Source organism: Toxotes jaculatrix, chromosome 9 (genome assembly GCF_017976425.1).
Source record: "Toxotes jaculatrix isolate fToxJac2 chromosome 9, fToxJac2.pri, whole genome shotgun sequence".
In the NCBI taxonomy this organism is placed as follows: domain Eukaryota; kingdom Metazoa; phylum Chordata; class Actinopteri; family Toxotidae; genus Toxotes; species Toxotes jaculatrix.
Genome location: NC_054402.1, coordinates 6,503,997 through 6,518,806, shown reverse-complemented (window position 1 = coordinate 6,518,806; position 14,810 = coordinate 6,503,997). Strand labels below are relative to the sequence as shown.

Here is a 14,810-nt window from a genome sequence, read left to right as displayed (position 1 = left end):
TTTATTCTAAAACTCAGGGGCTTCGGCACCTGAAAAGAAAACGGCGTGTCACCTGACTTGCTTAATTGCACAGTGTTCTGCTATATTACTTTTCTTTTCTAGATTAACTGCGCACTGCTGTATTGTATTTTATCCAGTTTTTGTGATAACATTAATTTTCCTATTCAAGAATTTCTTTTTCAAGTTTTCTTTGATATCCTTGGTTTTGAAACAGTATATTACTGGGTTGACAGCAGCAGGCAAAAGACTGTACAGCATCACAACAACAATGCGAACTGGAACACTGAATGTGAATCCTACATTATTTGCCAGGTACACAAAGCATCTTGGCATATAATAAAGAAATGTGATGAGGAGCTGTGGGGTGCAGGTAGACAGAGTCCTAATGCGGCCCTCGGAGCTGGACATGCGCATAACAGCAACAATGATGACAAAATAAGAGAATATGATAAAACCCAGAGGCACCAGCAAACTGAACATGGCCAGACTAAATGCAACTACCTGAACTTCTCGCACATTCTCACATCCAAGTGCTGTTATGGCTATATGGTCACAATAGCACTGTACAATTATGTTTGAATTACAAAAAGGCAATGTAAGAGCATCTAAAACTATACCCACCATCCATGATATTGGCATAAACCATGATATTCCACAAAGCACAGAAACTGTGGTGTTTGTGAAAAGAGTTGCGTAACGCAGTGGAGCACAAACTGCAATAAAACGATCAAGAGCCATCACCATCAGGATGAAAGAATGAGCTGCCCCTAAAAAATGAACAAAATACATTTGTGCGAAGCAACTGTAAAATGAAATAATGCTGTCATTAAACCAGTATTTTGATATAATCTTTGGCAGCGTAACAGTCCCAAACGCTAAGTCAGTTAATGCAAGGTGGCAAAATATCAGATATGTGGGTTTGTGAAGAGACCTTTCACGTTTGACAAACACTAAAATAAAAATATTTCCTACAGCTATAGCCAAGAACAGTATGAAAAGCAGGGTTGACACGGGACCATAATGCTCTGGTGAAAGTCCAGGAAATCCAGTGATGAAGAAATATTTTATCCTTGTTACATTAGTGTAGAACATATTCGCTTAAATTCAAAATAACAGCTCATTAGATAGACAACACAGAGATTCTTCAAGTCTTTTTTTGGTAAAACTTACAGTAGATCTGCTTCCATTAGCGCTCTGCAACATCTCACTGCCATGCCACCTAGTATGTGCTTAGCATCTTGTCTGATCCTATGGTTTATGTACACAGGTAGATCCAAAGGGCTACATTCCCAAAAGAGTTCCACTAGTGAAGCATGACAGATGACATATGAAACTGAAATAGTATTTGGATTCCAATCTGTGTCTTGCAGCCTTGGCAAATAAACAACTACAGTACACTATTGAACAGGCTGCACGAAGATATATCGTGGGACAACTAAGTTCTTTCAAAACTGCTATTTGAAGTGATTACATTCAGGGTTTGTCAGCAGTCTACACTGAAAAAAATGTTTTGTTGAATTTACTCAATTTTAATATTAAAAGTGGTTGCACGCAATACACTCATCTAAATCGAGACGTATTTTTTAAGTTGACTATACTTAATATTTTTGAGTAATTTCAATTAAATTATGTAAGCAGTTTCAGCACAAAAATTCTGAGTATATGTTACGCTGATTTCCTTAGTAATTCTAACTAAACCCATGTTTAATTTATTTAAATTCTTTATGTAATATATATATTGTTGTTAACCAGTACCATTTAGGTTTTATTATCATCTGAATTGCTGTGGGATGCATTACAGAAAAGAAACACAAAGTACAAATAAAAATAGAATGTGCACATCATGTTAACCTATTTTAGAAATAATTTTCTGTTGTACTGTCATATGTCTTACAAATCAAACAAACCTTTGAGAATAAATGGCTGAGGTATGATGACAATCTCATCAGTTTGTTATTAGACTGAAAGTTTTATCTCTATTCCAATCTTTGTTGTTGTCAGCTTTTTCATCAAAGCCTGCTTGATATCCAGAGTCTTGAAGCAATATATCATTGGATTAACAGCAGCAGGAAAAAGACTGTACAACAATATCAATAAAATGCGAACATCTAAACTGAAAGAAAATCCAACAGTATTAGCTACATAAACAAAACATCTGGGAAGGTAAAAAAGGCAAGTGATAAATATTTGTGGGGTACAAGTTGATAGGGTCTTTTTGCGGCCAGCAGCATTGGACATTTTCATAATAATCACAATAATGGAAACATAAGAACACAAGATGAATGTAAGAGGAAGCAAAAGACAAAACATGGCCATGCAGAGGGTAGTGACCTGTACAATCTTAACATCCTCACCACACGCCTGGCTTGTAATAGAAATGTGGTCACAGTAGCACTGAGCAATGACATTCAATTTACAGTACGGTAAAGTCAGGGCGTGGAGAACAATGGTCACCATCAAAGACACAGGTATGAACCAAGCAAACCCACAGAGCACAGATATGATGTTGTTTGTGATTAGCACAGGATAACGCAAAGGAATACATATGGCAATAAATCGATCAAGAGCCATGACCAACAAGATGAAAGATGTCACTGATCCTAAATAATGAACAAAAAACATCTGGGTAAAACAGCCATAAAATGAAATAATGGCATCATCAAACCAGTATTTTGATATGATCTTTGGGAGAGTCACAGTGCCAAATGTTAAGTCATTCAGAGCCAGGTGACAAAAGACCAGATATGTTGGTTTTTGAAGTGACTTCTCATAGATAACAAATGCTAAAATGAAAATATTCCCGACTGCAATAGTTAGGTAGATGAAAAAAAGCAGAGCTGACACAGGTCCATAATACTGTGATGAAAGTCCAGGGAAACCGAGGATGAAGAAGCTTCTCATGTGTGTGACATTGGCGTAGACCATTATCACATATGTCACAATCAGCACCAGTACAAAGTAATTCCTGTAAAGTTTAGGTTAAAATTCATGAGATGCAGTGAGTCAGAAGTGATATTTAACATGACCAAACAATGACAACATGCATGAAAATTACTAGTGTCACAGACGTGTTCAGGGTTTTCTAATGTGAAGAGTTGCCTTTTTCCTCTGTTTCATTTTATGACCATTTTGAATGTTATGTAGTTTTTCGGTCAGACATAATTTTTGAAAAAATGTTTTGGCCTCTGGTCAACGGTGATTGGCATTTTCTATTACATTTGACTTTTAGTAGAGAAAATTATTTAATGATTCCTTGAAAAATATTCATTAGTAATTTTTAACACAATTAAGACATTAATTTCAGGCATAATGGTAATTAAATATTGCTTTAAATATTACATTGAATTCTTCACTCCTCGCTCCTCCTGACCAGAATCTATCAGAACCAGAGCTGCCCAAAGTTAAAAGCATTTGTCATGAATTGTTCTATTTACAACACACTTTAACAGAAGAACGTAAATGTTAATATCATATCAAACATTTCAGCCCATGGATTATCTTCCAAATATAAAACAGATGAAAGGGAACAAAGACAGTTATAATAATGGTTTTGGTAATGGTAATATGGTTTTATTGTTTTCCACTTTGAATCCAAGTAAGAGTCTTACCTGTCAGATTGGAGGCCAGCGACCGAAAGCTGAGAGCTTGCCTGGGTGATGGCTAATATCTGCTCTTTACAACATCCGACCATGTAAATCCTCAAAGGATCTTCCTCTCAAATGAATTTCGACAGTGCCCTAAATAGCATCATGATATGTTCCTCTTTGTAATAATCAACAGTTCACTGAAAACCTGTATAAAGATAAAAACAATTAACAGTAATATAAAAAACAAAAATAGGTTTAAAAAGGCACTCTAAACCCTTTCAGCCACATTCAGTCAGTGTGGTTACTGAATCTGAAAAACTGAACAGAATTTCACAAAGAAAGAATACTCTGGGCACTGTTGTGGCCAAACCTTAACAAATATGAGTCTTTGTTACTGAATTCCTTTAGGTTTTCATAAAGCTGATGGCGCTGACTCTGCTCCCACTGAACTGACATTACCGAGACTCTCATGAACATTTATCAAAATCAAGTGTGAAGTGTGAAAAACTTGATGCTTTTCTGTTGAGATGGTTAGCATCACAGAGGTGGAAATCACAAAACACTTTGCTGATTAAATTTTTTTTGTTGTTGCAGTCTGTTCAGGCTATTCAGCGTCATTCCCAAATATTTACGTGGGCTATTGTGTTCACCTTGTGAGTCTGTGAGTGTGTATGCGTGTGTGTCATCATGATAAAATGTGGTCCTGGAGACACCTAGCAGGAAGAACCTCAGAGGCAGTTTTGAATACTTTTGCAGGTGTTTATTTGTCTGTCTTTGTGTGGACAGATTTAGTCTCCCTGATAGTGTCACCTCTCTGCAAGATACAGTCATGAAACTTTACAGGTGTGTAGTTGAGATCAAAATGAAGGCCAAGTTGACATATGGGTGTGGTCCAAGCAAGGGTGTGGGTGGATTTGAAGAAGTGAATTGGATTCCCTTTGTCTACCCTCTCTTTCTCAAATTTGCATACAGGCAAATACACATACACATGGAAACATTATTCGTCTGATCAGTATCAACGATATTGCTAGTGCACATCAATGAGCTCATCTGGCAATCTGATATTATAAACAGTGTAATTGTAATTAAACACTATTTAAACTACTCTTAATGAATGAAGAATGCAATTTCCATTAATTTATATGCTTTCATTACCTTGAGACTGGTATGATAATACCAAAATTGTATTTTAATGATGTTATAGAACAATACAAAGATATAAAAAGACAAAAGTGAAAACAAATGTCGTCTAAAGTTTACAACAAAGTTTACATTGTAGTCAATGACTCAAACATGATCTAGAATTAACTGGACGTTAATAAAGTTTTAATAATATATAAAAACTGACTAAGCCATGTTCAAATTTTAAAATGTGTACACACGGAAACTGTGTCTTCAGTGATCAGTTCAACTGGATAATTTCGTATATCAGCTTAAAGGTACTCTATCAACAACTGTGCAAAATGGATCAAACTTAAACTACATATTTTGCCTGTCAAGCCTTACCTGAGAGGTGATGCTTTCCCAAGACTAAAATATGAAAAAATGAGAGTTCGTCCGAATTGTGAAGGTGGAGTTTGTCTTTAACATCACAAACTTGTCTGGAACAAATAAATCATGCTGTTGCATTATCATGCATTCTGCTTCCCCTGCTTTACATCAATATGAGAGTTTTATCTCTATTCCAATTTTAGTTTTCCTCAGCCTCTTCATCAACATCTGCTTGATATCCTGAGTCTTAAAGCAATATATCATTGGATTAACAGCAGCAGGAAAAAGACTGTACAACAATATCAATAAAATGCGAACATCTAAACTGAAAGAAAATCCAACAGTAGTAGCTACATAAACAAAACATCTGGGAAGGTAAAAAAGGCAAGTGATAAATATTTGTGGGGTACAAGTTGATAAGGTCTTTTTGCGGCCGGCAGCATTGGACATTTTCATAATAACCACTATGATGGAAATGTAGGAAAATAAGATGAATGCAAGAGGGAGCAAGAGACAAAACATAGCTACACACAGAGAAGTGACAAGAACTATTTTAACATCCTCACCACACGCCTGACTTGTAATAGAAATGTGGTCACAGTAGCACTGAGCAATAAAATTTGATTTACAGAATGGTAAAGTGAGGACATGGAGAACAACAGCTACCATCAAAGGCACAGGTATGAACCAAGCAAACCCACAGAGCACAGATATGATGTTGTTTGTGATTAGCACAGGATAACGCAGTGGAATACATATGGCAATAAATCGATCAAGAGCCATGACCAACAAGATGAAAGATGTCACTGATCCTAAATAATGAACAAAAAACATCTGGGTAAAACAGCCATAAAATGAAATAATGGCATCATCAAACCAGTATTTTGATATGATCTTTGGGAGAGTCACAGTGCCAAATGTTAAGTCATTCAGAGCCAGGTGACAAAAGACCAGATATGTTGGTTTTTGAAGTGACTTCTCATAGATAACAAATGCTAAAATGAAAATATTCCCTATTGCAATAGTTAGGTAGACGAAAAAAAGCAGAGCTGACACAGGTCCATAATACTGTGGTGAAAGTCCAGGGAAACCGAGGATGAAGAAGCTTCTCATCCTTGTAAAATTGGCAATCATAATTTGAGTTTTCAGCAAGAATTTATCAGAACCAAGACATGAAATGAAGACCTGCAAAGTAAAAGCACTGTTTAGATCTTACCAATGTTAATCAGAGAATATACTACCAACATACCAGATAATTTAAGTAAAATAACCAAAACCAAACTATTCAAAACAATGCTCTATATCTGAAAATTGCATATGCAAAGAAGTCTACATAATGATTCAGATGCTCTTCCACACTCAGTCTGACTACTCTTACTTTTGAGAGTGGAGTTCAGTGTGCAAAAACCCATAACAAAGTCTGGATGCCAGGTAATATCAGCCTTTTATCAAGTTTGACCAGACATATCCTCAAAGGATCATGAGATAAATCGAAGAGTCATTTGTTTGTTTGTTTTTTCCTCTTTCAGTAATGAGTTCTTCTCATTGTTGGAAACTCTGGAAACTCACTTTTTACTTTTACAAAAGCATAGATAAAACTAAAATAGCTACTGATTAAGACAATGATAAGAAAAAAAGTAGTTTGATTATTTTATTAATCCTTTCTTTCCATTTAAGGCTATACATCAATCTTAGGAAACCTTTCATTTTTTTCATGTGCTGTCCTTCCACCCTGTTCATCCTGTCCCACATGTCTTGGCCTAACTCTGAACACCTTTGTTTCCCAGACTCCTCTCTCCCATTGTTTTGGATTTTTCAAAATGACACAAAACAGAAAGAACAATGCGGTGCAAAATAACGTGCTGATAATCTCAAGATGGAAAAATGTTGTTTACAAAGGTTAATCAGGCTCATTAGAACATACCCAATATTAAAGAATTACACAGTAAATGTAAACTAGAAGCAGGAGGATTTTGCACATATACTCGTTTTTGTTTAATTTGAATGCCACATGGTTCGTGTGAGTTTCTCAGGTTTACTTTGTACTCTAATGGTGAGCATCATGTATGTCTCAGGCAAACAACTGCATTTTGATTTATTTTGTAGAACTTCAAAATGTGTTTATTCAGAAAACAATTAACCCTTAACATCATATACAGTCTATACAGGCTACTTGTAGCTTGTAATTTCAATTGCTCTTGAATGGAAGTAGTTGAGATGAATATTTTTTCATGTAATATACAGCGATATGAGAAGAATTTTATTCAGTTCATTTCAAGTACAGGCTTGAAATATGCATGACAGGTCCCTACAATGATTGCTGGGGTCAGTTAGAGAAATAAACCCTTTGGAAAATATTTCAAAACCCATTTTCAGCTGTTTTCCTCTTTACCCCACGACAGAAATCACTGAAAATTGTTGTTGTGACATACACAAAGCATTTTTATTTGTATTTTATTGTATTTGTTTCACATAAACATACCATGGGACTGTTTTATTCAATACATATTAATATTCCAGACAGAAGAATCTTTTCCCTCCCTCAAAATATGGACATGTATGTTTTAAAATGACACGATTAACATTGTGACAGCTCTGGCTTTCAATTTGCCCCCAGTCAGCATTTCTAAAGAAATTTTAGTCGTTGAATGATGCATTGGTTTGTCAGTCACTAACAGCTGAAATTTGTGCTTGTTGTAGAACTGTCCTTTTGTTGAATTGCCTCAACAAACTTTCTCTCATATCTTTACCTCTTAAGCAGTATATAAGTGGATTGATCATGGGGGGGCAAAGGCTATACAGCATGATGATCACTATTCGAGCATCAGCACTAAATTTAATGCCAACATTGCTGGCTAAATATACAAAACATCTGGGTAAATAATAAAGTGAGATTATAATCAGCTGAGTACTACAAGTGGACAGAGACTTCAGACGACCTTGTAAATTTGCTATCTTAAGTACTGCTATAATTATGCTTGAATATGAAAAAATTATAAACGCCAGAGGCCCCAGTAGCATAATCATTGCCAACACAAAAGCAGGAAAACCATAAGGGGCTCTATCAGTACACGCCAGTGTTGTTATACCAATATGATCACAGTAACAGTGGTGGATTATGTTTGAGGCACAGTATGGAAGTGGGTACGCCCTAATAACTAACATTAAAGGGCATGCTTTGGCAACAACCCATGCAGTAACACTGAGAATGCAGATAGTGGAGTTTTTAAGAACAAGTGAATATCTGAGAGGATGACAGATAGCCAGATACCTATCTAAAGCCATCAGGAAGAGAATATAGGAATTCACTGTGCCAAGATAGTGAACAAAGTACATTTGGACAAAACAAGCAGTGAATGAGATGGTCCCTGATTGAAACCAATACTTACTGATGATCTTAGGTAAAGTTGTTGTGCTAAAGAGAATGTCACAAGCACTGAGATTCAGAATGATGTAATACATGGGCTTGTGAAGGCTGCGGTCAGTTGCAAATAAAAAAAGAACGGTAGCATTGCCTATCAAAGTGAAGGTATAAACCAAGAACAACAAAGCTGAGGCGAGACCTTCATATTCTGGATGAAGTCCAGGGAATCCAGTAAGAATAAATTCAGTCACAGTGCTGTGATTTCCCTCTGGCATGATGGAGCAGAAATTTCCTAAACACACTGAAAAGGAAATATGGGGGCACATGTACAACACACATTAACATCTGACATTTAAACAATAGCAACACATCTGATTGAAAATTAACTTTTTCAATCTTTTTTTTTGCACTGTCAACCATTTTAGAGTAATTGATGGATCTCACATTTTTGTCTTTTATCAAATCCTATAATTTAATATCCTTTATAATTCCTGTTACACAGCCCTAAATTATATACTACTGCATAGAGTATTGGATTCTTGTATCCTCACTGCTATGCATGAGCATAAAATAAGTATGTGAGTAAGGCTTCAGTCAGCTACAGTAGATATGTTTACATACCTTCCTCAGACAGTATGGCAGCACACTCTGCTCACACACCTGCTTATTCACCTCTTAAAAAGACTTCCTACAACATACCTGGTGATGAGCCATCTTTAATTCTCAGTGGCTCACTAACAATCTATTATCTAAGCGTTTTTTTTCATCAAGCAGAAAGACAGCCATCAATTACCCTTTTGAGATAAACAGTAAGTCAGTGATTGTGTATCATTCTGTAAATGAAACTTTTTTGCTTCTTCATTTTCTTGCATTTTCATGCTACTTTTTGGACAGCAGTTAATGTGGTAATTGGCTAATTCAAAGAAACATTAATTTAATAATGCTAATGGATTATAAATCCCACATGGGTGAACAACCTCAACTTAATAAAACCCCAATGTGTTCCTAGAATGATACTGAGGAAAGACTGTTAATATCCCCTGTGTTTAATAATGGTCTCTAATGGTCTCTCATAGCATGTGTTTAATGTGAGGGGATGTCTTCATAGCGTAACCCTCCAGGTTACAAGCCAATAAACATGAAATGTAAAGTCTGTTGGCTTTTGAGTTTCATTTTGGGTGATGTAGTGCTAAAAATAATTGTCATAGCAGATTGATTGGCATCATATATACATATTTACCATATTTTCATTTACTTTTGTTATAACCTTCAGAAACTGAAGCAAGACTAATGTGAGGTAGAAAGTCATATTGAATCACATCATAATCAGTTGTCTTTAAAAAAAAAACAACAACACTTTTTACTTTTGGTCAGACTAAATAAGGTATATGAAGGCAAATTTGGGTTTTGGACTTTGTGATGGGTGTTTTTTCCATGGATTTTTCATATATGCACTCATGTCATGAAAAAAAATATTTGATGGAATAACTTATAATCAAACTAATAACTGTGGGCCTATGCCCTTTATTTGTGATCGTGGTATATGCTGTCTGAGGCAATTCAGAACCATGCAAGTGCTTGCCTCTCTGAACAAATATTCACTCTGGTAACATTTCACATCATTCATATTTTGCAATTTCCAAAACTTATGGAACTTAACTTTGATGTCTGCTGATGTGCAAACTATACATTTGAGAGTTGATGTTCACAACAATAGTTAGACAAAAGGTCTGTTGAGATGAGAATTCACTAAGGTACAAAGAGTTAGGCACTGAGACCCACACTCACACATGCACTCATTAATCACACACTTGAGACGAGTGTTGACATGAGACACTAACTAGTGTCCTCTGTGGAACTCATTTATGCTGTTGCTTCTGAGTATCAATGGTCTAAAACAAACGTCACTCTGCCTGCAAGACAAAACTTTTTGATGGTTAATTGTGCTGAACAACATGTCAGTGGAAGGATTGCACTTTCATTGCACATGCGAGGGGTGATTGATAAGTTTGCGGCCTAATGTAGAAGGAGACAACCTAAGAAAACCTAGCACATGTATTTTGCAACACACTCCCCTTCTACATTTTCACACTTAGTCCAGTGGTTGTGGAGCATATGAATCCTATCTTTGTAGGTGTCAGTGACTTGGAACCTCCAGAAAGGGAGGGAACCAAAATTGCATTGTGTTGGCAAAATTTGCTGACAATAATTTAGGTTTTGCAAGATGTTAGTTTTGAAGCAATTAAACTACATTTTGGATCAGTAGTCACATTAAAACATGGCTGACACTCAGAACTTTCTTTGTGTAGTTTGCACATTCTGCCCTGTTAGAGTTTTCTGGGCCCGCTGAATTCACCCGAAAGACATTCAGCTCAGGTCAGCTGGATATCTAAATTGCTAATTAATGTAAATCTAATAGTCAGTGTTATCCCTGTGATAGACTGTGACCCATCTAGGGTGTACCCTGCCATTTGCTCACTGTTTGGCTCTGCTTATACAAGGACAGTTTGGTGGTTAAAAAGTATGAACTTTTTTGAAATGGGAAAACAAGACCAAGAGTCAAGAGCCACGGCAGCAGGTTGGTGAGGCTGCACTTACAGGGGACACAGCAGCATGCTAACAAATTGAAAGTGACAGTATTTGAATGCAAGTGTTTAGCAAGTATAGCCTACTGTTTGCAAGGGTCACAATCTTAGTCTAGCTTGTTAGCCTTAGCTAATTAGCACTAAACAGGTGGTACAGCCAAGGCTGATGAGATTAGCATTAGCTCTGCAGGTTTTTGGTCATGAACTGAAAGACTGAAAAAATTAAAATCTTGACCTGATGACGGTGTAAGAGGAACAGTCAGAAGATCCTCAGAGTTCCTCAGAGATCACAATTCATCCTGATGTCTGTCCCAAATTAATTGTTCCAATATTTCACTCAAAACCATCAATGTAAACCTTATGGTGGTACTACAATAAAAGTTAGTGGGTCACCAAAGTTATTAGGATGCATCTGGGACTGGTATTTATTTTTTATTTGAAAAAGGGACAGCATAAAATTCCTTGTGCCAGTGGGACTTATTGTGTACAAAAACTAAATTTCTGTGCTAAATGTGCTAAATTATTCCAGGCATGTGTTTTTGGTCTGGTCACCTGCCAAAACTGGACACCTTTGTGAGACATTACGAGATCTAAGACAAAATGTAGATCAGAATTTGACAATGTTCAGGGAAGTTTGATTTTTTTTTAAAAGTGATACAATATATAAAAAACACATATATATTTTATTGAGTAGAAATATGACTCAGTTCCATATAGATCATTCTGAACTGCCTTTGTACTCTGACAGTAAAATATATAAAACACACTACAATAAATGCAACAACTTGATAGGTCTCTACAGTGATTGCTTCAGTCAGTCATAGCAATAACAGTTTGGTTGCAGACCAGAAAACATTTCAAAACCCATTTTCAGCTGTTTCACTGAACATTGTTGTAATGACAGACATGGCATTTGTTTTACATAAACAAATCATGGGACCATTTCATTCAGTACATTTCAATAGTCCACACAGAATAAATGTTTTCACTTATCTTTTTCTGGCTTTCAATTTGCCCCCAGTCAGTATTTTTTAAGAAAGTGTTCAGCCCTCTCAGAATGAAGTGGATAATTAGAAGAAAGGAAAGTCATTGAATGATGCATTGGTTTGTCAGTCACTAACAGCTGAAATTTGTGCTTTTTGTAGAACTGTCCTTTTGTTGAATTGCCTCAACAAACTTTCTCTCATATCTTTACCTCTTAAGCAGTATATAAGTGGATTGATCATGGGGGGGCAAAGGCTATACAGCATGATGATCACTATTCGAGCATCAGCACTAAATTTAATGCCAACATTGCTGGCTAAATATACAAAACATCTGGGTAAATAATAAAGTGAGATTATAATCAGCTGAGTACTACAAGTGGACAGAGACTTCAGACGACCTTGTAAATTTGCTATCTTAAGTACTGCTATAATTATGCTTGAATATGAAAAAATTATAAATGCCAGAGGCCCCAGTAACGTAACCATTGCCAACACAAAAGCAGGAAAACCATAAGGGGCTCTATCAGTACACGCCAGTGTTGTTATACCAATATGATCACAGTAACAGTGGTTGATTATGTTTGAGGCACAGTATGGAAGTGGGTACGCCCTAATAACTAACATTAAAGGGCCTGCTTTGGCAACAACCCATGCAGTAACACTGAGAATGCAGATAGTGGCGTTTTTAAGAACAAGTGAATATCTGAGAGGATGACAGATAGCCAGATACCTATCTAAAGCCATCAGGAAGAGAATATAGGAATTCACTGTGCCAAGATAGTGAACAAAGTACATTTGGACAAAACAAGCAGTGAATGAGATGGTCCCTGATTGAAACCAATACTTACTGATGATCTTAGGTAAAGTTGTTGTGCTAAAGAGAATGTCACAAGCACTGAGATTCAGAATGATGTAATACATGGGCTTGTGAAGGCTGCGGTCAGTTGCAAATAAAAAAAGAACGGTAGCATTGCCTATCAAAGTGAAGGTATAAACCAAGAACAACAAAGCTGAGGCGAGACCTTCATATTCTGGATGAAGTCCAGGGAATCCAGTAAGAATAAATTCAGTCACAGTGCTGTGATTTCCCTCTGGCATGATGGAGCAGAAATTTCCTAAACACACTGAAAAGGAAATATGGGGGCACATGTACAACACACATTAACATCTGACATTTAAACAATAGCAACCCAACTGATTGAAAATGAATTGTTAACCATCTTACAGTTTTATATTTATAATTCCTTTTTTCTAATTCTCATTTTTCATACTAATCATGTAGTACAGCCCTAAACTATATACTACGTTGCACTGCACAGAGCTTTGGATTCTTGAATCCTCACTGATATGCATGAACATAAAATAAAGATGTGACTAAGGCCTTACTCAGCCACAGTAGATCAGTTTACACATACCTCCCTCAAACAGTATGGCAGCATACTCTGCTCACGCACCTGCTGATTCCTCTCTTAAAAAGACTTCTTACAACATGCCTGGTGATGAAGGTCATGTCATGTCATCATCTGCCACTTATCTGGGTTCGGGCCCAGGTCACGGGGGCGACTGCTGCTCAGTGGCTCACTAACAATCTATTATCTAAGCAGTTTTTTCATCAAGCAGAAAGACAGCCATCAATTACCCCTTGAGAAAAACAGTCTGTGATTGTGTATCACTCTGTTTTTGAAACAATAAGGGTAAGAGTCACTCTTGTTTCTTAAATGTCTTATTTCTCAGTAGGTGTTAACATGCTACTTTTAGGGCAACAGTTAGTGATTAACAAGAAATGGGTCAGTGGGGAAATACTGTGTATGCAATGTAAGCAACACTCACCTCATGAGTGGTTAATTGGAACATCTGGGTAAATATCTGGGAAGAAATCTGGGAAGAAAAATTAATTTAAGAATGTTAATGGATTATAAATCTCATGTGTGAACAACCTCATCTTAGCAAAACCCCGGTGTGTACTTAGAATGATACTGACGAAAGACTGTTAATATCCCCAGTGTTTAATCGTGGTCTCTCAGCACATAGCATGTGTTTAATGTGAGTCGATGTCTTCATAGCAAAACCCTCCAGGTTACAAACAAATAAACATGAAATGTGAAGTCTATTCATTTTTGAGTTTTATGTTTTATTCAGTTTTGTAACAACTTTCCGCAGAGACTGAAGCTAGACTAATCTGAGATAGAAAGTCACCTTAAACCACTTCACAGGCAGTTGTTTCAGCCTTCATTTAGTCCATAACAGTCAGTTATTAATTAAAAATGTCAAAGATGTGCTGGATACAGCTTTTTAAGTATAATGGTTTGTTGCTTTTCTACTTTTAATAACATTTTATACTTACCATTAGATTTTGTTGACTTTTGGTTAGACAAAATAAGGCATATAAAGACTGATTTGGGCTTGGGACTTTGTGATGGATTTGAACAAATATCCAGTGTGGTAACTGAGGATTTCGGCATCATGTATCACTGCTTCACAGACTACAGTACACGTAAATTACATTGTTAAGATAGTTGATGTTCACAACAATAGTTAGACAAAGAGTCTGTTGAGATGACAATTCACTAAGGTACAAAGAATTAGACACTGAGGCCTGCACTTACACATGCACTCACTAATCACTCACTTGAGACCAGTGTTGACATGAGACACTAACTAGCATCCTCTTGGAGCTCATTTGTACTTTTGCATCTGAGTATTAACGGGCTAAAACAAACACATCACTCTGCCTCCAAGACAAAACCTTTTGATGGTTAATTGTGCTGAATAACGTGTCAGTGGAAGGATTGTACTT

General features: G+C 36.4%; 4 protein-coding genes across 4 annotated transcripts; all 4 read right to left on the bottom strand.

The window, feature by feature from the left end:
- Positions 1–129: 129 nt before the first annotated feature.
- On the bottom strand, positions 130–1,092 carry LOC121187329 (olfactory receptor 52E8-like). The gene has a single exon (XM_041046521.1). It carries the CDS (start codon positions 1,090–1,092, stop codon positions 130–132), a length of 963 nt encoding a protein of 320 aa, XP_040902455.1.
- Positions 1,093–1,956: 864 nt separating this feature from the next.
- LOC121187328 (olfactory receptor 2AT4-like) lies at positions 1,957–2,925 on the bottom strand. The gene has a single exon (XM_041046520.1). It carries the CDS (start codon positions 2,923–2,925, stop codon positions 1,957–1,959), a length of 969 nt encoding a protein of 322 aa, XP_040902454.1.
- Positions 2,926–5,246: 2,321 nt separating this feature from the next.
- Positions 5,247–6,212, bottom strand: LOC121187440 (olfactory receptor 52E8-like). Its single transcript, XM_041046694.1, has one exon. It carries the CDS (start codon positions 6,210–6,212, stop codon positions 5,247–5,249), a length of 966 nt encoding a protein of 321 aa, XP_040902628.1.
- Positions 6,213–7,742: 1,530 nt separating this feature from the next.
- On the bottom strand, positions 7,743–8,717 carry LOC121187324 (olfactory receptor 2AT4-like). The gene has a single exon (XM_041046507.1). It carries the CDS (start codon positions 8,715–8,717, stop codon positions 7,743–7,745), a length of 975 nt encoding a protein of 324 aa, XP_040902441.1.
- Between the last annotated feature and the right edge of the window lie 6,093 nt (positions 8,718–14,810).

Excerpts from the sequence above, each read along its gene's own strand:
- LOC121187329 (XM_041046521.1), bottom strand. The coding sequence starts at position 1,092 with ATGTTCTACACTAATGTAACAAGGATAAAATATTTCTTCATCACTGGA.
- LOC121187328 (XM_041046520.1), bottom strand. The coding sequence starts at position 2,925 with ATGGTCTACGCCAATGTCACACACATGAGAAGCTTCTTCATCCTCGGT.
- LOC121187440 (XM_041046694.1), bottom strand. The coding sequence starts at position 6,212 with ATGATTGCCAATTTTACAAGGATGAGAAGCTTCTTCATCCTCGGTTTC.
- LOC121187324 (XM_041046507.1), bottom strand. The coding sequence starts at position 8,717 with ATGCCAGAGGGAAATCACAGCACTGTGACTGAATTTATTCTTACTGGA.